We start from the raw sequence: 23770 nt of genomic DNA, 5'->3' as shown, positions 1-23770 counted from the left end.
GCAGTAATATACACATATAGGTATCAAGAGGGAGCCTAATAATAAGCAGTGAGCTCAATTTTTTTGAGACTTTAGGAAAATGATAGCAATTTATTGATGGTTTCCAATGGGGGGGGAAGAGAGAGAGAGTGAGTGTGTGTGTGTGTGTGTGTGTGTGTGTGTACATGCATGTGCACTCATGCTGGTACTGGGGCTTGAACACAGGGCCTGGCATTCTCACTTGGCTTCTTTGCTCAAGGGTGGTTGCTCTACCACTTGAACCACAGCTCCACTTCTAGCTTTTTGTATACTAATGCTCCTGGTCTTTTCTGACTGTGCTGGCTTCAAATTGTGATCCTTAGCTTTCAGCTTCTGGAGTAGCTAGAATTAGAGGCATGAGCCACTAGCACCCATCTCAGTCTGTGTATGTAATGTCACGTCCCCTTTCTCAAGGAACTTCTTATGTCTTCCCTGTGGTGGTCCAACAGAATGGATTTCCCAGTGTTCCCCTGGCTCTGTTTTCCACTGTGTTGTGCATGTTGTTCTTAACCAGTGCAGGGTAGTCTGACCTATCTGAAATGCTTGTTTTTTTTCCTATTTTTAATACTTTTGGCAGCACTGGGGTGTGAACTTGGGGCCTTGAGCTTGCTAGGTGGATACTCACCCGCTTAAGCTACACCTCTATCTCTGACCTGGAGTGTTTGTTTCTTCTTCAACCTGTCTGTAGTAATCAGATTGTTCCATTTCTCAACCTTAAGTATTATCATCAGTACAGCAGTTTTGTTCCTATGCTGGATCAGTGATCTTTGTCTCTGTGATAAGCTGTGCTCATGAATGTAAGGCTTAAAAAATATTCTTGCAGAGCTGGGAATGTGGCTTAGTGGTAGAGTGCTTGCCTAGCATGCACGAAGCCCTGGATTCAGTTCCTCAGTACCACATAAACAGAAAAATATAGAAGTGGCCCTGTGGCTCAAGTGGTAGAGCTCTATCCTTGAGCCTAAAGCCTGAGTTCAAGCCCCAGGTCTGCCAAAAAATTTAAAAAAATATATACTTGGAAGACTAATAACTCAAAGTTGGAAATGAAATAGTCCCATACATTTTATAGAACCTTGCACTTCCTGTGCAAGGCTGCAGGCATTCCTTCTCTAGACATTTTCCTTAACTTTAGCTACCTGTCCTTTAGATGACTGGGGTGTGTGCCATAGCACTGTAGAAGGGTATGCAGTGGTTTCAGTGTGGCTTGTTTCTGAAACATTTTCATTTTCATAGTAATAGTATTTGAGTTGAACCTCTCACGATGTGTAGGATTTTTATTAAAGTCAATTTTGGAGGAAAGAATATAGGAAAGGACAGGAAAACACCCAAAGTGAAGGCAAGATACAGGAAAGCAAGGATGGTTATGTCTAAGCAGATTTTGAGTACCTCATTGTCAGTGCAATGAAATGAGTGGGAGCTATAGTGCAGGGTGACACAAATATTGAGAAATATATCACAGAGTTTCTAATTTCTCATTTACATAAAGAGAATATTTAATTTAATTTAATTATCTGCTTCGATTTCCATTCCTAATAGGGAATACCTTCCTCCAATCCTTCTTTGCCTTGTGCTATATAATTAACACAGGGTATCTTCCTTTGCACATGCCTAAATTGAAAAAGTAAAACACACACACACACACACACACACACACACACACACACACGCACACACAAACACACAAACAATACTGAATAGCCTTTCAGACCCATCTGCTGCACCTGGACCCATCTATGCACTTGTTCTGATGAGTGCCCTGATTTTTATCTACATGAAGCCCCTGGCTGGGTTAAGTTCTATGGAGTTCAGTGAGTAAAATGCAGCTTAATACTTAGAAGTCTTGAGCAAATTCAGAAAAAAAAAATCCTTTAGCAAGATTAGTACTCCACTTTGAAAATGTTAGGCTTATCTTTTTAAATTTATTTGATTGCATTTGCTATTTTGTGGGACATCTCTGGAATTTCTTTGAAGCCATGAATAACTCTGGGTGGTGGTGACTTGTTTTAATGACCTCAAGTTATGTGGTAATAGAGATGAAGATAGAATTAAACTCCACATTTATAGATAGCATGTTTTTTTGAAGATCTTTTTCCTGCTTGCTACAAGTAACTATTTCAGATCAGAAGATATCCCACAAATAAATATACACTGACCCAAATGACAAACGATGGATAACTTTCTGGGGCAGTTCACCTTTTGGAATGAGCAATAGAACAGATTTTTGGTTTTATGGATGTTTTTCTGAGCAAAATGCCAGACTCTTGGAATCTGGAAGAACTTGTCCAAGAATGGAGGAGGCCTTTTGTAATAGTTATCCTCATGACTTGCATTGAGTTTTCAAATAGATATTCTTTTCAAAATTCCTGGTAATACTTCTTCTGCATCTAAGACTTGATTTAGGTAGCCCCATTCTCAGTCTTCCCTGATGGCGTGTTGGGGAATGAGAAGGAAAGAAAACCTAAGGTTCTGTCTTCCTGCAGCAGAGCCATGAGCACTTTTCCTTTAAATTTGTCTCGAAGGCCTTTTAGTCTGTATTTCTGCCTTGGCAAACTGTTAACTGGAAACAATTTTAAACTTCTTTCACTTGGATTTGTTGAGCTTGAGGTTGGTATTTCTTCATTAAATACTGATGGATGTTTCTTTTGTTAAAATAATAGAAGTCAAAAAAGAAAGGCTTGTGTAAAAAAAGAAATGTATTTTGTTTGGCCTCACTAAGGTACCACTTGTTTCCAACCAGCCCCTTATTTCCCTACTGCAACTTTGCCCCGAAGCTGTGAAAGAAAAGAAATTTGAGAAATGAGATTGGAGTTTGTGTATTTGCATTCCTTCCTATTTTTTTGAGTTGTTAGAGTTTTTTGGCCCAGCACTGAAAAGCTAGAGCAAATTTTCTTAATGAAATTGAATAGTAGGGAAACTATGTTGTTCAAAATTTGTTTTGCTAGTAGCTAATGTGAAAAGGACTTGTTTTTTCAGATAATTATTTTTTTTCATAAAGACTGCATTCCTCACGCACTCTGTAAAGTAGACAATACATATTAGACACTTCCATTAAAAAATGTCAGGATACTCAAATATTGTGACATGAAAGTGACCTAAATTAGAAAATTGTTTCAGAATTTTGGAATAGCTGGATATGTGCCACCAGCATTGCAGATTATTAGAGATAAAAAGTTCTAATAGTAATGTATTTTCTAAATTGTAGGAGAATATTTTTTTCCAGCCCTGGGCCTTGAACTCAGGGCCTGAGCACTTCCTTTGGGCTTTCTCAAGGCTAGAGTTCTACCACTTGAGCCACAGTACCATTTCTGGCTTTTTCTATGTATATGGTACCAAGGAATCGAACTCAGATCTTCATACATGCTAGGCAAGCACTCTACCACTAGTCCAAACTCCCGGCCCCAAGAAGAAGATTATTTTTATATTATGAACTGTCCAATTGTCCATCCTAATTGTTTGTTTTAGTCTAGTTATGGAGATCCATCTAGTTATGGAGTTGTGACAATAAGTTCCTTGCAACAATATTAAGTTCTCTTAACTTATGGGTTTTACTTTAATATTGGAATTCAGTATGGAAGACCACTGAAATATTTGACCTGTCATTAAAAACAACAGCAACAATTTTACAATGAAAAAAAGTGTGACCCAAATTATATATATATATATATATTATGTGTATATTAGGTCAATGTCTTTGTTAGCTTGAACTAGTTCGCATTTCCTGTGGGAAATTGATCGGTTTAATTAATATGTGCCTCACAAATGAAAATGGCAAGCCTAGAATCTGCCCAGTGAATTTTTTCATATTTCCTCTGCATTGTATGTATTATATTCATTTATTTATTGCTGGCCTGGGAATCAAATCCAGGTCTTGTTTATGTTAAAATAAAACACATTTTTCATAACTTGCAGTGACCTGATTAATTTCTTTTCTCTGGAGAAAGCAGAGTATTTGGGAAATCTGGCCAAGGTCACATGGGGGGCTCAGAGCAGGGCCAGAACCCACACTGGAGAACTGCTCTTCTGTTCATTTTTGCTGGTATCTGGCCCAGTGGGATTGATGGAGATCTTAATGGAGAACTCCCCCACCCCCCACATCCTTGGGACTTCAAAAGAATGTATAAACAATACACACATTCCAGTGGGCTATGAAACTGAACTCCTCATGGGATACAAATCACACCTCTTCCCCACCCATCATGAGGCCTGGACCCCATTCGTAATGAGCCTTGCACAGGGCAGAATGTGTGCTGGCTGGGGTCTAGGGCAGCCTTTGCAGTGTTGAAATAGCAGGGAGGCTAAGAAACACTGTGAGTGGCTGTTTAAGTGTTTTTCTAAAACCCAGTACCACAGGAGCTGTGAGAGGTGCAGGTAGAATGTAGTCAGTAAGAACGATGGTAGGCATCCCTAAGTACAGTTGTGGTTCCTGACTTGACTCTTAGAGACTCTTTTCTCTGCAGTGTTAGAGCCTGTTAGGATTTGATTGTCGGGTGTGGACTATTCCATTTGCTTACATAAAGTAGTTCAGAACTGGGAGTATTAGGTGGTTCGTTAAGGCACAATAGTGCTTGGCTTCTTCCATTTTGTTGCCCAGACATATCATTTCCATGTCTTGAATGTGGTTGCTGGTTCTCCAGCTGCAATATCCTTGTTTTGGGGAACAAAGCAGATGAAGGACAAGAATGGCTCAGCCTGCCTGGTGTAAAGAGGCCTCCCAGAGTGCCATGTTTTACTTCAGCTTCAGCGAGCATTGGGAGCTGAGATCCATCTACACCTCCCTCTTCATCCCTTCCTCCTTCCCTCCCTTTCTCTTTCTTTCTTTTTTCTTTTTTACCTTTTTCTGTCTTTGCTTTGGGAATGGACTGGACTAGGAATCATCATTGTGGTCCTTAGGGAAATGGCTCTGAAAAGTAATTACTATTATTAGTAATAATGACGGTAGCTCACGTTAGAGGTGTCATGAGTACTGCTCAAAATTTTATATGAACCATCTCATCCAGTCGCTTTTTTAAAAATAGATGTGTATGATTCTCTTCATTTTACAGAAACGAAACTGAGATTTGAGAAATAAATGTCAGCAATTTATCCAAGGCTATATGGGTAGTAAGTTTTAGGGAGAGAGCTCATTGTCACATGATCCATACTGATCTTCTTTTCAGATTCCAAGCATTCAATCAGTTTTTTGCCTCCCACTTTGCAATTTCTAACCTAGAAGCTGGGATTTTTAAAACCTTATGTCTGGGCTGGAAGTGTGGCCTAGTGGTAAAGTGCTTGCCTAGCATGCACAAATCCCTGGCTTCAATTCCTTGGTACCACATACACAGAAAAGCTGGAAGTGATGCTGTGGCTCAAGTGGCAGAGCACTAGCCTTGAGCAAAAATTATCAAAGGACAGTGCTCAATCCCTGAGTTCAAGCCCCAGGACTGAAACAACAACAACAACCACCACCACCACCACAACAAACAAACAAACAAAAGAAAATATAATGTTTTATGGTCTTTAATTTCCAGTCATTTTGCCACACATACACACACATCCCTTATATTTTTCAAAATCTTTAAGTACTTGTGTACATTTATAAAAGATTGTGATTTTAATAACGAATTAGTTAATTGGGAATTGGCTCCTCATACTTCATCAGAAATCTGTACATTCAAACTTTGACAGTATATTAGTTATTTACTGTACTCTCTCCTGTCCTCATCCCAAATCAGCCCTAAAATCTATTGCAGATGAATAAGAAATAGTTCCTTCCCTTAGGAATCGTCAGTGTGTGTCTTTAGAGAATGGATTTGGACAAGCCTGTTCTCATCAAATTAGGCTATGATACTACATGCAAATCACAATTTACCTACATGTGGACACCCATCTGTCCTTACAATCACCAGAATTTCATTGTGCCTCTAAAGGACACTCATCCCTTTAAAACATTCCTGGGAAATTACATAGACAGATACAGGTAACAATGTCTTAGACTCTGTGTTTTCCCTTCAGCAGCATGTGTTAAGCTATACATAGAAGATAGGAGCTTGATTATAATACCTATTATGTGAAACTATGTGTTAAACATGTCCATCTGGAAAAACACTTTATGTCAGAAATAATGAACAAAAGTGTGGTAGAAGCTCAGATCAAATAAGAACTGCCGTAGTCACTGGGACCAACCAAACCTGTATGTGTAGGGTTGAAACAGCTCCATTTAGTCAGTCTTGGAAATCAGGTATTAATCAGGGAATAGTCTTTTTTTGTGTGTTTTGAGACTACAGCATTCATTCCCCTATCTCAAGGTATTTCTTTGTAAAGAAGGAAAAAGCTTTTCACTGAGTGCTATCTCTAAATGGTTTTTCTCCATTTCCTGATTATGTACAGGAAGAAACATTTTGTTCCATAATGGGAAGGTGGTTTGGTTTTGTTGTTTTTATTTTGAGACAGCATCTTGCTATTTAGCTCAGGCTGGGCTTGAATTTTGAATTTTTCTGTCTCTGTCTCTGATTGTTGGGGTTATATGCGATATTTATCATGCTCGACAAGAAGTAGTGATTTAAAACAGACCTAAATATACCTTCTGTTATTTGAATTTGCCTAGATAGATTCATCACTAGATTATTGACCTCGGTTACATGAGCAATAAAGTAATAGGATGAGAACTCAAAGCCATGATGGTCTTTTTCCCCCATATATTTTCTGTTGTAATTAATAGAAGGGTTACATTATATTCACCAGATAGAGGGTGCATTACTTCACATACATTGATATCCTTTCTCATGTCTTGGTCCCCATTTCCCTCTCCCCACCCCCACCCATCATCTTGTTTTCCCCCCTTCCCTATCCGATTTCAAATGACCAAATACACATATATCCAATATATCACATAACAAGGTGAAATACTGTAACAATATGAGATAACCAAGGACAGCAAAAGAAATGAGAGATAACATAGTACATTAAGGACAACAATCACTCATTATATGGCTTTTGTTTCTTGCAGACCCCAAGTATTTAACTTGTACCTCCCGCTTTGTAAATACTAACCAGGTAGCTTGTTCGTCTTCAAAAAGATCTTAAAGACTTTCCTATGATGTTCTATCTTTTCTCTCTAGTCTTGCAGGTGCTAGGGATGTTTAGAAAGTTGTATTTTTTTCTGCTTAGGCTACTTTTTTCTGTGTGTATGTCATGTGCCCAGACACCTGATCTATACCTAGACACTGACTTTCCTGACTATCCTTGACGTTTCCTCATCTCTGGTGACTCAATGAATGTATCTTACCACTGGAAAGTGTGTGTCTGTGTGCCGGTCACTAGTGTTGGTGTGCTGAACTCACAGCCTAGATGCTGTCCTTGAGCTTTTGTGACGAGGCCAGCACTCTACCTCTTGAGCCACAACTCCACTTCCAAGTTTTGGTGGTTAGAGATCTCACAGACTTTCCTACCCAGGCTGGCTTTGAACCACAATCCTCAGATCTTAACCTCCTGAGTATCTAAGATTACAGGCATGAGCTATTTACTAGTGCCTACTAAACTTACAGTTTTAACATACTTCGAATAATGGGCTTCATCATTATTTTGAGTGAACTTTACTTTGAAAACATGGAACATATTTGTCCCAAAGGTACTGACAAATAGTACTCGTGTTTTATTGCCTAACAGACACGAATATCTTTCTATGGTGACTTTAATTCTTACTACATTTATGCTCCTTCATGATTTCATGTCATCAACAGGAAGTAAGAGTGACAGACATGGTTTCCACCCTTCTAACTTCTTGTGGGGGTGGAATGTTTATTATTAGTGAGGGAAAGAGATTTTTCTAAGAAATTCATAGCTTAGACTTCGTAAGTAGCTTTCCAAGAGTCGTGGTTGGTATGTGATAAGAATTTGGGTGTGTGGTGAATGTCTAAACTTGAAAAGTACTTGGGTAGGAAGGAGATTTTTAGAGATAAGAAAACAGCAAGACAGTGAGATGATTTCTCTTTAACAGTAGACGATGGTAGCAACTTTGGTTTGGGGTAGTGACATAATCAAGGTGTCTAGAATAAATATGATTACAGTAACTTGTCAGCTTAATGAGAGATGCCAACAGAGGTGTAGAACAATTGAGATACTACTAGTCTTTACATGCATAGATAAATCCCTGAGTTAATAAGAGGGTGATCAGGTTTGGTTGGGGGAAGGAGGGACTGGAAGATAAAGGACATGACCATGGAGAAATGGAAGGGCTGTAGTAACTGTGTATGGTAAAAACTTAAAGAGCTTAGTTCAAAGAAAAGCCCTAAAGTTATGGATCACATTTTTGCTGACTATCTGTTGAAATTGTGTGTGTGTGTGTGTGTGTGTGTGTGTGTGTGTGTGTGTGTGTGTGTGTGTATACCAGTCCAGAGGCAAGGCCTAGGCAATGGCCTTGAGCTGTTTTACTCAAGGCTGGTGCTCTAGCACTTGCACCACAGATCTACTTCTGGATTTTTGATGGTTAATTGATTATGAGAGTCTCACAGACTTTCATGACCAGACTGGCTTCCAAATGCAATCCTTAGATCTCAGCTTTTTGAGTAGTTAGGATTACAGGTGTGAGAAATCTGTGCCCAGCTCTTTTTACTTTTTAAGTGCTATTTTGTAGACTTTAATTTGTGCTGTAAGACATATTGTATCAGAAACTATGTAGAGCCTTGAGAAATATATCCATGGCTTAAGAAACAACTGGTTTTATTTCTTGTTTGGGGAAAAGATGGACAAAAAGAAAGCCAAGTGGAAGGGCGATGACTGGGTAGTTGTGTGATTCCATTCTTGGGCATAAAAGTTGTAGTGTTTCTTTCTTAGTCTATTGGCCTCCTTAACTAAGTCAGTAGCTCTGGAACTTTTCAGTCCAACATCTAAAACCAAGCATACAAGGAGCTACATTCTTTCTAGGCAAAGCTTGGCTTTCTCTCTCTGCTCTATCCTAAAGGGCAAGAAGTGTAATTCCTCCAGACATTGGAAATGATGAGAAAACGGAGCTAAGACCATTCATGAAAAGACCATTTCCTTGAATGTGTGGTAGTCTAGGTCAGCGGGGGCCTGTCCTGTCCATTCATTCAGTGATTGTATCCTAGGCATTTTTTGTCGACCACAACTCCCGCACCACCACCTTCATCGACCCTCGCCTTCCGCTGCAAAGCAGTCGGCCCACCAGCGCCCTAGTCCACCGCCAGCACTTGACGAGACAGCGCAGCCACAGCGCGGGTGAGGTGAGTCCCTTGTGAAAGGCAGAGGCCAGCTGCATGACAGAAGTGACTAGGAAATGAAGTTCCCTAGAATGAAGTTGGCTTTTCATAGTCACTTTGTTTGGTTGTTTGGTTTGGCTTAAAGAATAACACGTAGATGCTGCAAAGCTTTGGAATATTGACAGGGTTTCTCTGAGAAAAAAAATACCCAGCTTAGATTGCAAACTTATAAGGTAGGAGGTATGAGGAAAGACTGAAAGGTAATGTTATTAACTCAGAGAAAAGTGAGAGGGAGTTGACGAAGTACTAAAAATGTACTAAAGTTCAATAGAAGATAATAACAGCATGTTGTTTTGTACAACCAAGGACAGTTTTCTAAGAAGAACTTAATATACCTTTCTTCCCTCATTATTATTATGTAGTTATATAAAGGGGTTACAATTTTGTAAGTCAGGTTATAAGGTTTCTTGGTCAATGTCACCCCATCCCTCATTTTCCCGTTTTCTCCCTCAAGTTACATAGTTCATTTTTTTTGCCAGTCCTGGACCTTGAACTCGGGGCCTGAGCACTGTCCTTGGACTTTCTCAAGGCTAGAGCTCTACCACTTGAGCCACAGCACCACTTCGAGCTTTTTTCTATGTATGTGGTACCGAGGAATCCAACCTAGGTCTTTGTGCATGCTAGGCAAGTACTATACCACTAGGCCAAACTCCTGGCCCCACACAGTTTATTTTTTGTGCATAATATGCATTGACTCTAATAGCTACATTATCATGTAATGCATGACAATGTACCTCTTAATGGGATAAAGCTTTTGTTAAGGATAGGGAAGAATTTCTGAAGCGAGGTTTGTTAGATTATATTCTATTACTCATCCAAGGTTATGGATTTGTGGAGTCCTTGCTGGCATTCTCTGAAGTTAAGATTTAGCCAAGGCAGTTGATTTACACAGCAGGTGCCCAGAGAAAAATGGGCTGGACACCCCTGTTGTACTCCTCTGGCAGTTTGCAGTGGCCTGTGGTTGCCACATGAGGGCTCCCCAATGTCCTGACCCAGAACCATATTCCCTCTGGTTCCACTTCTTAAATAAATACAAAGCAGGCTTTAGGTGTGGAGGCGTATGTTATTAGAGCTTGATGGACATTGTTTCTAAAAATTCCCTTAGATAAGTAGAATTAAGATTCCTTTCCTGCATGCCTTTTCTAAGGGCATATCATATTTTCAGTATTGGAGGTCAAATATTTTTATAGCCTTCTACAAAAATTATGAACGCAATAAATAACTGGATTCAATTCATCAAAATTCCATTCTTGGAATTTCCCCTCATGATTTACATACTTGCTCTCATGCATTGCATGTTTGGTGGTTGTAGAAGAATATGCATGAGAAGCTCATATAAAAATGATATATAAATCTACTGCAGGATGAGGTATGCATGAAAATATTTATGTTTTTATGAGTCGCCAATAAATCTTTACCTTGCTGTCTTGTAAACCATTAGTGGTGAACTGGAAACACTAACAGTCATCTTCAAACCAGGGCAGCAGTTTCACCCTTGGACCTGGGCAGTGTCACTTCTGACCCTATCACATGACCAGTACATTTCAGCCACGTGTTATGATTTCACAAAGTGAAGCTGGCTGTATTGTCTAGACAGGTTTGTTTTCCTGGGAAAACATACAGGAGATGGATCCTTGTATTTACACTTTCCCGCAACCCCTCTACTTTAGAACTTGGATTGTTTTCATGGTCTGTAGTAGCCTATTGAAGGAGGGAGCCCTACAGGGACACATTAAAAACGGAATGAGGATTTCTCTTCCCATTGACAGCAACTGAGCAATGCAATGTGGTTAACAGTCCTCGCAAACTATTCAACCACAGAATGGTTAAACTGTTGTGAGAATGTTTGTGCCACAGCTGCTGTAAGTGGGTATATCAAGGGATTATCTATGGTTTTAAAAAGTGATAGCTCAGAGACCTTTAGCTGTTTGGGGAAAAGATGACACATGGCAACATAGAGGTGGTGGGGGGAGGAACATCGCCCTGTCAGGCGATGTGTAGTTAATGGTTAAAGCTCATTCCTCAAAGCTAAAAACCCAGGAGAAGCAAGCAGAGGAAGCTCCTCATAACTTAATGAGTCTAGCCATCATCTCGTATTCATTCAGCCCATTTTCCAATCAGTAGCAATAGTGATGTCTCTTCGCCTCCACCAAATGAGCACCCGGTGCCTCCTGCAATGTAGAAATGTGGTGGTAATGAAGGCAGATGATTAACACAGGTTTCCTGTGTTCTCAAAAAGGAGAAAAATGCAGAAGAGCTTAAGGCAAATGAGCAAAATATAAGAATCCTTTATAAATGCAATTTAGTAGTTGGGAAAGAAATCTATACTAAATTTAACAGCCTTTGTGAGATAATCATAGATCTTTTTTCCATTTTTTTTCTTCCCATCTTTCCTGAGGCATAACTGACAAGAAAAAGGAACTGTTGGCAATAGGAACTGTTTTTAAAGGCCCAGGCTAAGCAGTGTGCGGGCTGTGGGAATGTTGCACTGAACTTCAGCTTGAAGGGTAGGGCAGGAAAGGCTTCATGGAGCAGGAGCTATTTGAACTACACCTTGAGGATGAGAGAGAGCATTCCTGAAGGATAAGCAGGCCTGGGAGGGTGTGAAGCCTACTTTGAGTTATGAGGGCCTTTAGAAAAGGCCTCAGTAAACAGCTAACCGAACTACAGGACAGAAATGGACAGGAAGCTTCTAGTGGGTAGAAATAGAAGGTATTTCTACAAGTAACAACTTATAAATCCAATGCTGTTTTAACCCTTGTTCTCCTATAATGTCACAGTTTGGTAGGAACTGAAATGGGTATTTTTGGTTATCTACTTGGGTAAAGGAGCATCTAGAACTCTACTAGCTGCAATAAATAATTCAGGTTAGGACAATCTTTATTTAGAACCTCCACACCTGCTACTGTTAGCAATAACAGGGGTTGTAGAGCCACAAACCAGAAAGTGCTATTATGCCAGGTTCTCTGATGAGCATACAAAATTGCTTCTAAGGAGATAATACGCTAACTCAGAACCCTAAGGAGAGAATGCTACACTCCATCTGTCCCTCTTCTGCTGAGGCAGGGAATTCCCTGGCCTGCCTTGGCCAAAAAATGAAAAAGTCTAACCTGGCCCTGCCCCAGTGAACGTTCTACCACCCACTCTTCCCTTTGATTGTCTTGCGACAGGTTGGTGTTCTGCCCATGCAGAAGTTATTCCTGATCAGCAAGTCTTCTACTTAGTTGCCCAGCTTCAATAATTATGAGTGCGTTGAACTGCTTTCTGTGTATTGAACATAGTCACTGTCCTAGGAAGAGGATGCACTCACCATTCTCAGATTCAGTCACTAGAGTATGCTTTTGTGGGCTGTGAGAGCTGTGTCAGCTCTACCACAGCAGCTGGCATCTCTCCTGATCGGCTGATACTCTGGCATGCTTGTTGTTAGGTGGTTTGTACAACTTGGTGTGGGATGAGGATGCTGATATGCAGCTCTTGGTGCAGAATGTGAACATTGCTTGCATTTGCAGGTAGGAGAAGATTCTCGGCATGCAGGACCACCAGTTCTTCCCCGGCCATCCAGTACATTCAATACAGTCAGTAGGCCACAGTACCAGGACATGGTTCCAGTGGGTATGTCATCCCTATCCAGGAACCTCTCTCTGTGCTTGCCTGTCACTGCAGATGATTAATAGACTGACATTTTCATGTCGTTAGCTTGGTTTTTACAACCTACTGCATTTTCCTTAATTGGGGTATAACAAAATCCTATGGGATATGGTTATCCAATACTACTTTACCTTTTCAAAGTGACGTATTCATTTATGGGCGTCACTTACTAAGGTTGTCAGTCATGAATGGTTAGAACAACCATATACTTAAGATTTATTTAAGACGTCAGGCAGAATTTATATGGCATGAGAATTTGTAGTACACTCAAAAGAAGCAAGAAAGGAGAACATTCTTAAGAGATTATGTAACAAAGAAAATGCAGTAAGATCCTCTAAAATAATAAACTAAAGCCCAGTGCCAGTGGCTTATGTTTATAATCCCTGCTACTGAGGACACTGAAGTCTGAAGATTTAGATTTGAAGCCAGCCTAGGCACACAAATTCAGGAGACTTTTGTCTCCAATTAACCAGCAAAAAGCTGGAATTGGAGGCATTAACCAAGGGGTGGAGTTGTAGCCGTAAAGGAGAAAGCTGAAGGAGAACATAACGTGCTGAGCTCAAGTCACTGTACTGACACAAAAGTAAGCAATAAACACGTCATATAAAATAGAAGTACATGGGTGCATTTATATATTCCTATCATGACAAGGTCAAAAATGAATCTGTGGTTTTTGAACCTGGGTCTTATGAGATAGGTAGAATGTCCCTCCTAACATGAGGCTCTGAGCTTGGAGCTGTCCATGTGTCTGGTTTTGTAATGAAATTTTTACTTTAAAATCCAAAGAACCCTCAATTTCAGACAAAACATCTATGAGAATTTCCATCTAAACAAAAAGAAAAAATAGGTGTGGCTATGGCTGTGTGCTCCTGTCATCCCAGCTACAGCAGGAAGTGTCAATTAGGAAGAATATGGTCCAGGTCAGTCCAGGTAAAAAGTGGGGCCTTATCTCAAAAGGGGAGATATGGCTTAAGTCAGAGACACTGAGTTCAGACTTCGGTCCTGCCACAGAGGGGAAAAAAACATCCACTTGCTCATAATATGCAATGGAAAGCTTAGGACTTGACGTGTGGTGACTACTGGCTAAGAAGAAATCCAGTGCTGAAGTCTAACAATCTACCATCCGTTGTGTCAGTACTAATATGACATTAAAGGTACTTGAAAGCTGAAAGTGCTATAAAATGGTTTCAAAATTCCATGCTGGGAATCCCAACTTCAGAGGCGGTAGGAAGATCATGGTCAAGAGACCGTATCTAAAAATAAATCTAAAGCAAAAGGACTAGGAGCATGACTCTGAAATCAAAACTACTAAAATATTTCATAAAAGAAAATGAGGAAGAAAATTACCTAAGGCTGACCAGGAGACTCTGATTCTACCTCCCTACCTCTCTGTTGGGCTAATAGTTAACCAGTAAAAATGATTTTCCATTTTTGGCATCCTTTTGAAAGATTGAATTTTTTTTTGAGACAGGATCTCACCACATAGCCCATCTCAGGCTTGGGTTGTTCAGTCCTTCAGTCCTAGCCTCCCAAGTGCTGGAATTACAGGCATGTATAACCAACCAGTCCTGGCCTGGAGGTTGATTTTAGTAAAATGGTCAGTATCTAGAATATAGTTGATGAACTGCCATTTGACAATAAATATGGCTCCTTAAATCAGTTGAGTAAGAAAACTTAAGTAAGCTACCATATAGCAGGAGACATTTCTAGCTTAGACACAAGGTTGGAATGTAAGGATCTATGGTGATAATGAAGTACATTCATGAAGTACGAGGAATATTAGCATAAAAATAGATTTCAAGAATTTTAAATATATGTACATAGCTAATAATAGATTTTAAAAAACAAATTATTGGTTCTTTTTATGTCTTCAGCTTACAACGACAAGATTGTTGCATTTTTGCGACAACCCAACATCTTTGAAATTCTGCAAGAGCGTCAACCTGATCTCACGAGGAACCACTCACTCAGGTAACTGGGATTTGGGGATTTGACTCAAGTTGACCAAGTGCAAGAAACAGTGATAGTTGTCTTATAAATCTGTGTTTTCTTTTTTTGATGTTCTTTACAAAGGCATCATAAGTCATTTTATGGTATTAACACCTATTCAATTTGACTGAAATTCTAAGCAGTCTAGCATCCTCCTTAAACAAAAGGTCTATAGAAAAGAATCAAGAGCTTGAAGCTTAAGAATGCACCATGGATACAGATTACTGGGAAAAGAGTAAAACATGAACCTTTTTCTGTTTAAACACACACACACACACACGCGCACACACACACACAATGGAACCCACGCTGGCAGTCTGCCCCTCTCCAGCAGACTCCTGTTTGCTTGCATGAGCCCTGTCTTCTAACCAATGTTCTGTGCATCATGCTTCTGGCCTTGTTTTACTTTCCTGAAAACTTCCCTAGCTTTTCTCAGTTTGGCAAGCAGCATCTTTCTTTTTAAAAAAACAAAACCATACATTAAAACCCTTTAATACACGGTATTAAACTCCACCTGGGTGTAATTTATTGGCATCAGACTGTATATGGTGCTGATTTGTTGTTGTTGTTTTAATCTTCAATGACTGAGTAATACATTCTTTCCTAGGTCCTCGTAAACCTGTTTTGTTTGTTGTTGTTCAGAGTTTTCAGTTTAGTTCCAAATGTTCAGTTACAGTTGGAGTCAAATTTTTCTTTCTTTTAAAGTCTTTTATTTTTGTGGTTCTAGAAATTGACTCTAGAGGCCTCATGCTCTACCACTTGAGCTGTGTCCCCATCCCTTCTGTTTATTGGTTTTAAGATCCAGTCTTGTGATCTTCCTGTCTCTGCTTCCTGAGTACTAGGATTCTAGGCATGTGCTATCATGCATGGCAGGGGAACTTGTCACAGCCCTCAGTTGCCCCAGCTGGATTCTCTGGAGTTTACAGTGGTTAACACTCTCTACCTCCGTGAAGCAACATCTTTCTTTTTTTTTTTTTTTTGGCCAGTCCTGGGGACTGAACTCAGGGCATGAGCACTGTCCTTGGGCTTTCCTCAAGGTTAGTGTTCTACCACTTGAGCCACAGAACCAGTTCTGACCTTTGTTGTGGTACCGAGGAATCGAACCCGGGCCTTCGTGCATGCTAGGCAAGCACTCTACCGCTAGGCCAAACTCCCGGCCCCATTTTTTTTTTGCCAGTCCTGGGCTTGAGCTCAGGGCCTGAGCACTGTCCTTGGACTTTCTCAAGGCTAGAGCTTTACCACTTGAGCCTCAGCACCATTTCCGGCTTTTTTGTATGTATGTGGTACCAAGGAATCGAACCTGGGTCTTCATGCATGCTAGGCAAACACTTTAACCACTAGGTCAAACTCCCGGCCCAAAGCAACATCTTTCTTAAGCAACTTCTCCTTCCTTGAAACCTTTCAGTTGCTCTTTGGACGCTCAGTCTCATGGCTTGGATTTCTCAGTCTCAGTGTGCTAGACATCAATGGGGAATAAAAATAGGAGAATTTCCATAACCCAAAGTCTACTTGGTCTATACACTGACAGCCATGGTCCTCAGACACTGGTTCACTCATTTGACTTGGTGCCAAATTGTTCGAATCAGGATTTTCTGGGAATCTACAAAATACAAAATGCAAAGTCTCACCTCTCCTAAGTCCTCCTCCATTTTTCTGTCTATAAACCTGTCTTCCTACCATCTATCTGGAAATTTTATTCAGGACATTATGGGTGCAACCCAGGAATGATTCTTTTATGCCTGTTCAGGTGATTCTCACGTGCAGCTAGGTGTATAACGCCTGACCTAGACACTAGCTTGATGATGAATCACATAATTGTCTAGCTGTTCTTTGTACTCTTTACCATTTAGATTTGTGCTTTAATTTGAACTTTCAGGTTCTAATTGGAAAATAAGGGACGATTAGATAATGAGATCCAAAGAAATAGGAATTTCCTTTACTCCTTATTTTTCCTCTTACTGCTCAAACAGCTAGAGAATAGGACACAGTGAATATATATGCATGTATACATATGTGTGCATGCATGTATAAGTGTAAATACTTATACACATATATACAAGTATGTATAAGTATAAAAACATACATATTCCTATATATGTGTACATATATTTGTGTATATATGTGTATATGTATATATATTGATTGATTGAATACACATGTCCCAAGTCTTATGACTTTCTGTTTCTCCTATCTTATGTTGTCATTACCTTTTCTGGTTTTAGTTTTGAATTAACATGCATTAATATTGTGAGGGGGATTGTATTGTAAATCTGTCCATTATATGCACACAGTGTACTTTTGAACAAATTCTCCCCATTTACTATATTTCCTTTAGAACATCTAAAAATTATAGCTACACAAAATTATAAGAATGATACTGCAAATGTTGCTTATGTAGGAATCCCAGTCTCACATAGTGAATACTAAAGTCGCAGTGCTAAGAAATATACTGTTCTCAGTCACCAAAAAAGTATGAAAATGTAAGAGAAAAAAGTTTGAAAGTGTAAATTTTGCATGTTTAATATGTATCCCCTATAAGATCCTGTGTAAGACATTTAGTTATAAAATCACACAAATGAACTCCTGAGTGGCCAAATAGAAGACCTTAGGGATTTAGAACAAACAAAAAAAAGTAAAATTTCTCTTCTTTCCTAACCACAGGATTAAAAAAAATTTTTTTTCTCCAAGTTCTACTATTTCCAGTTACAACACACATGCACACAACACACAACACACACAAAACACCCCATGTCCATGTCTTCTGACTACACCCCAGCTTCCCCCCAACAAAAGAAGAAGAAAGGAGATACCAAAAAAGTTTCACTTTTTCTCTTATTCTTGTTAAAAATGATTGTATTTTAAATCCTCATCAGTGGAGAGGATGAAAGACTTCTACATGCACGGGGAAATCTCTCTCTCTCTCTCTTTTTTTTTTTTTTTTTGGTGAGTCACGGGGCTTAGGGCTTGAACCTGGCCTGGGCACTGTCCCTGAGCTCTTCAGCTCAAGGCTATTGCCCTACCCTTGAGCCAAGCCCCACTTCCTGTTTTATAGGCGTTAATTGGCAATAAGAGTCTCAGATCCTTTTGTGCCTAGTCTGGCTTTGAACTTTGGCCCTCAGATCTCAGCCTCCTGAGTAGCTAGGATTACAGGTATGAGCCACCGTGCCTGACTGGGGCATCTCACTTTATCTTTTAACCTTTTGTTAATTGACAGGCCCTTAGCTGATTCTAACAGGGGAGGTTGGGGAGAGACTAAGGCTCCAATTGGTAGCTTCCATTTATATTTTTGTTTTCTTTTTGCCATTGAGTATCCTAAGCATTTCTTTTTCCTTCCTTCCTTCCTTCCTTCTTTCCTTCCTTCCTTCCTTCCTTCCTTCCTCCCTCCCTCCCTCCCTCCTTCCTTTCATCCTTTTTCTTTTTTCTTTTTTTTGCCAGTTCTGGGGTTTGAATGCAACTGTCCTTGGGCTTTCTCAAAGGCTAGTGCTCTGTCACTTGAGTCACAGCACACAGCACCACTTCTGGCTTCTTCTGTGTATGCGGTACCAAGGAATCGAACCCAGGGTATTGGGCATGCTAGGCAAGCACTTTACAGGGTATTGGGCATGCTAGGCAAGCACTTTACCCAAAGGCCACACTCCCAGCCCCATCTTTCCTTAAGATTGCTTTTTAAATAAATTTTATTTAGAGTTCCTTTGTCAGTGGCATTTGGGATCCGCTGTAGCATCGTCTCAGGTAGATGTCACATGGCAATCTTTTATGATGAAACTATTTGACAGGCTTTAAAATTGATTTGCCTTTTTAATGGCCCTGGACAAATTGTGAGTATAGAAAGTTTTTGTAGTCTTATAGTTATCCAAATAGAAGGAAGCAACCAATGAAATCAGGCGGCCTCTCACCCTGAGAATGGAACACAGTGTGCTTTCAGTTTCTGAAAAGGTTTTGGTAGTCAAGTACTTTGCTTATCATACCAATGTGAAAGGGGAAGTTTTTGTATATCCAAGAGAACGTTCTGTTTTGTATAGTTAAAAACTGCCTAGTTAAGGGTTATTCCCACAAATTACAGGGGTGGAGTACCAGCTGGTTTTCTTCTAATCTCCTATTTCAGTGATACTTTGGATAGCACATTGTGGTTGTCAGCTGTCACTATAACAAAATCCCTGAGATCATTAACTTACCTAAAGAAAAAGATTTATTTTAGCTGCTGGTTTTAGAGGTTCCAATTCATGTCCTATTGCCTTTGGTCTCTGGGGACCCTGCAGGCCAGCAATGATAAGGAGTTCACAGAAGAGTGAACTGCTCACCTCATGACCAGGAAGCAACAGGGAAAGGAGAGGGGCCCCCACACAGTCCCCAGTGACTGAGGGCACACTACTAAAGGTCCAGAGCACTTCAAATAGCACCAACCTGAAGAAATATATATATATATATATATACATACATACATACACACACACAACTGATCTGTGTGTGTGTGTGTGTGTGTGTGTGTGTGTGTGTGTGTGCTGGTAGGCTTGTAGGCTTTTTGCTCACTTGAACTACATCTCTAGTCTGGTATGTTGCTTGTTAATTAGACAGAGAGTCTCACAATCTTTTCTAGGATCTTCCAGACCTTAGCCTTCTAAGTAGCTAGGATTTGGCATGAGCTTTTTGCTCCCAGTTCAGAATTTAAAATTTTAACACAATAATTTGTGTATCTACAACTCTTTTGCTAATGTAGCTAAATTTTCCTAGTGTACAGTATTATACTGAGGATTGACATAAAGCTTTGAAGTGTTTTCAGCTTTTTGAATTACATTGTGATTTTAAGACTGGATTTCATTTTGAAGTTAATTTGGGTACAATTAAAATATTTGCAGTAATCAGTTTTTAATTTTTTTGCCAGTTGTGGGGCTTGAACTCAGGGCCTGAGCACTGTCCTTGGACTTTTCTCAAGGCTAGAGCCCTACCCTTGAGCCACAGCACCACTTCCAGCTTTTTTCTATGTATGTGGTGCCAAGGAATTGAACCTGGGTCTTGGTGCATGCTAGGCAAGCACTCTACCACTAGGCCAAACTTCTAGCCCTGTTTTTAATTTTATTACTGCAATACATTCGACACTTTCATTTCTTATAGCAGAATATTTTTTGTTACCTTTATATAAGAAAAATCCAAGAGGATTTTATGTTTTTGTTTCTGTTGTGGGTGGACTTTTATTTTTAATCTTCTAAATTATAACTTTCAAAATATAGGAAACTACTAGTTTTTATAGTACTATTTTCCTTAAGCTGGTCCCTCATGTTATTTTTTTCTTAGCCTGGTATTTTATATCATTGTATTTATATCATTGTATTGTATCATGGTATTTATATCATACTGGCTTATCTCTACCTCTTTTTTGTGCTGTTTAATTCAAAGTACTCCATAAGTCATCAATCTTTATTTTATTTTAGAACAAAATATAGAGAATTATAACATAATGTCAAATCCTAAATATATTTTCAATTTCAATATTTACTGAATGTATAATAAAATGCTATAATTAATAAAAATAGGAAACCAGTTATACCTTCAAGTATAACTTAGATATTCTTCAGGATGAGAGGCTTGGGGTTCAAGTTGTTAGAATGCCTTAGGAAAGACTTTGTTTTTGTTGTTGGTTTTTTGTTTTTGCCAGTCCTAAGACTTCAACTCAGGGACTTATCTCTGTCTCTGAGTTTCTGTGTGCTCAAGGCTAGTTCTTAGTGTACTTCTGGCTTTTTCTGAGTAGTTTATTGGAGATAAGAGTATCACAGACCTGCCCAGACAGTTTTTGAACCACGATCCTCAGATCTTAGCCTCCTGACTATCTGGATTACAAGCATGAGCCACCAAAACGTGGTTTTCTCTACAACAATAATACTTACTCTCTCATCCACGGGGTCAGTGTTGTGATACCCCAATGGCTTCCTCCAAACTGTGCATGGAACTGAACCCTCTAAACATACATATGTGTCTGTGATAAGGTTTTATGCATAGCAAAGAATTAATAAGAACAACATAATAAAACTTCAATTACAAAATATACTCTAATAAAACTTATTTAAAACTTAGATTTTTTTCCCTAGAATTTTCTATTTAATGTTAAGATTATTGTTTACCACAGGGTGATAAGATCACACTCAAAAAAAGCTGAAACTCTGGGCAGAGATTGCTGCTGTATGTAGCACTTTGGTTTGTTCAGTCATAATTCCCATCATCTACTAGGTTATAAAAAATGTTAGTCCTAGGTCACGCCCAGAATCCTAGCCACTCAGGAGCCTGAGAGAGGAGGATCACAGTTCAAATCCAGCCCAGTCACTACAAACCGTGACACTCATCTCCAGTTAACCACTAGAAAACCAGAAGTGGTGCTATGGCTCAAGGGGTACGATGGTAGCCTTGAGCTGAAGAGCTCAGGGACAGTGCCCAGGCCCAGAGTCCAAGCCCCACTACCACCACCACCAACAATAACAACAAAAAGTTAACCCTTTGTATGGATTTATACATTTTCCCTTCACAACTTTGTTTTGGTTTTATGGAGTAGACAGTATCTTTTCCACAATATTGTATAGTATTTTGCATATGTCATGAAGGAACACTCCACAATCATTGGTAGAATGAACCAACAGTGTAAATAGAATGGCTTGCCAACATTTGAACCAGAAATCCAGTTTGATGGTTTCCAACATATTGTGCTCTCTCAGGGGAGGAGAGGTGGGGGGTGGGGAGGAAGAGAAGGTGAGGAAGAAGAATGAGGCCTACCTAATAAGTTATTTAATAGTTTAAAAGTTTTGAGGTGTTACTGTGTAATAGGCTTTAGGCTAAGTATTTTGTATTCTAAGCTGGGCTTTTTTTAAGATGAGGAAATAAGCAAAGAGAGTTAAGGAGTGCTTAGCCTGGAGATATTATATATCCATTTATGACAAATTTTGTTCCTAGACATGTGGCTGGCTCATGTTATTTCCCTGTATCCGTAAGAGTCACAAGACCGTGAGAAGCCACATTTCCAAATTGAATCTATATAATAGGAGGCAGAAAGTAAAGTTAAGCTTTCCTACTGTTTGGCTTTGGGAATGCACTGTCTAGTCAGACAGTCCCCTGTGACTGTGATGATGAGCATGAATGAATAATGCTAATTTTCCTTTCTAGACATCATACCATTGGGGAAGTCAATGGAATGGCTGTAAAAGCACCCTCAGGCTGTTCTGAAAGCATGTGTGTTGCCGAACTCTGTGTGCAGAAACCTGGGGGTGCAGAGGCTGCAATCCTGAGAGTTTTGTGGTTGAGAGCATGACTGCTTCTGATTGTTTCTGAACACATGCCCTTCTTTAACTTCACCAAAATGTTGGTTGGTTTCAATGAGAATATTTTCAGTGGGAATTCCGGTCCTGAGACTGTGTTTATTGTCCTCAAATGATCTCCTGCAAGAGTTGATGAGAGGAAGTGGTTATAAAGGCCTGAGTATTGTGCGCCTGAGAGCTAGCACAGCCTTCAACTTCCTTCTGAATTTGTCACTGCACACAGTTCTTGCCCTGTGTTTTGAGAGTTGTGGGGCTTCTTCATGAAAGATGGCCTCTTCACCTGTCTCTGCACTTCCTTCACTGGATGCTGGTTTAGCAAGCCATCTTACCATTCTCTTTTTATTTCCCTGCCACAAGAGAAAAAAAATAGTAATGGAAAGAATGTTGATTGCCAAGTCAGAGAGCATTTTGGGAGTCATGTCTGTTATTGTTCCTTTCAAAGCCTGGTTTGCATTTTCCAGACTGTGAGTGTGTGCACGGCACTGGACTGTTGACTAGGCCCTCGGGAAGCAGAAATGTGAAGGAGGAAGGGCTTTAGCTCTCCATAAACCCATATTTTGAAGCAATTTATAATTCTCATTAATACATTGAATGGAATTTCTTCATTCTGTATTCTTTTTAACACTATAAGTAACAAAATAAACTGAATCAACATATAAAGGAATGTCCAGATAGCTACCAAATCATCAGCCAAAAGTGTTTTTAATAACATCTCTTGAATCCATTATATTCATGGACTCATGGAAACTCACAGAAATCAAATATCTTATTTTCCATGCTAAAAAGCAAAGAAGTACTGCCTGTCTACCTCGTTCACAATAACAACTATTTGTATTTTATTGAATGTGACCTGGGTTGAATAGACTCTATCACAACTTTTCTGTCTGCAAACCATGCAAAACTTCTATTCTTAGACTAAGCCATGGCTTCTTTTATGGATTATTTGGGACACATGACTAATGTATTTTTATGTATGTATATGTGCTAGTAGTAAGGTTTGAACTCAAGGCTCTGTGCTTGCTAGGTTTATGGTTTACCAGTTGAGGCATTCCCCCTGCCCTTTTTCTCAAGTTATTTTTCAGATAAGATGTGGAGTTTTGCCCAAGGCTGGCCTCAGACCATGAGCTTCTGCCTTCTTCATAGCTACAATTACACACTTGGGTGGTCACGGCTGGTCCACATAATTTACTTTTAAAATCTATCTCTTCTTTTCTCTTTTGGCCTATGGCAACTTATGCAAGTTAGCCTCACTTGGCCATTTTTAATGCAAATTCATACCATAACAGAAAATTTTTGTCCTTCTAATTGGTATGAGGGTGGCAAACAGAGACCAGGGTTATCATATGTCATATCATGGCTGTGCTGTCCTCATAGAAGTCAGTCCTGCCTGCCAATACTTTAAAGTCTATCTCTGATCTCTTGGCATAACTGCCTTGTAACTGTGAGCATGGGACTCAAAGTCACATGGCAGTATTTAATCATGAATGTTATTCTTTATTATCCAAAATATGAGCTAACTTGACTTAGGAAAAGACTTGTAGAACTCAGGGATTTCTCTTCAGATTT

At 39.6% G+C, this 23770-nt stretch overlaps 1 protein-coding gene across 1 annotated transcript in view; it reads left to right on the top strand.

The window, feature by feature from the left end:
- Nucleotides 1-23770, top strand: part of Hecw2 (HECT, C2 and WW domain containing E3 ubiquitin protein ligase 2) — a 199355-nt gene that overhangs the window by 120909 nt on the left and 54676 nt on the right. Inside the window, exons 14-16 of the mRNA XM_090354523.1 lie at nucleotides 9099-9233; nucleotides 12779-12881; nucleotides 14792-14888. Of these exons, the coding sequence (XP_090210649.1) occupies nucleotides 9099-9233; nucleotides 12779-12881; nucleotides 14792-14888 (335 nt within the window). The remainder of the gene's footprint in view (nucleotides 1-9098; nucleotides 9234-12778; nucleotides 12882-14791; nucleotides 14889-23770) is intronic.

The sequence above is a fragment of the Megascapheus bottae genome, chromosome 21 (genome assembly GCF_031878675.1).
Source record: "Megascapheus bottae isolate mThoBot1 chromosome 21, mThoBot2.hap1, whole genome shotgun sequence".
Lineage (NCBI taxonomy): Eukaryota > Metazoa > Chordata > Mammalia > Rodentia > Geomyidae > Megascapheus > Megascapheus bottae.
This window is presented reverse-complemented; position numbering and strand designations above follow the sequence as displayed.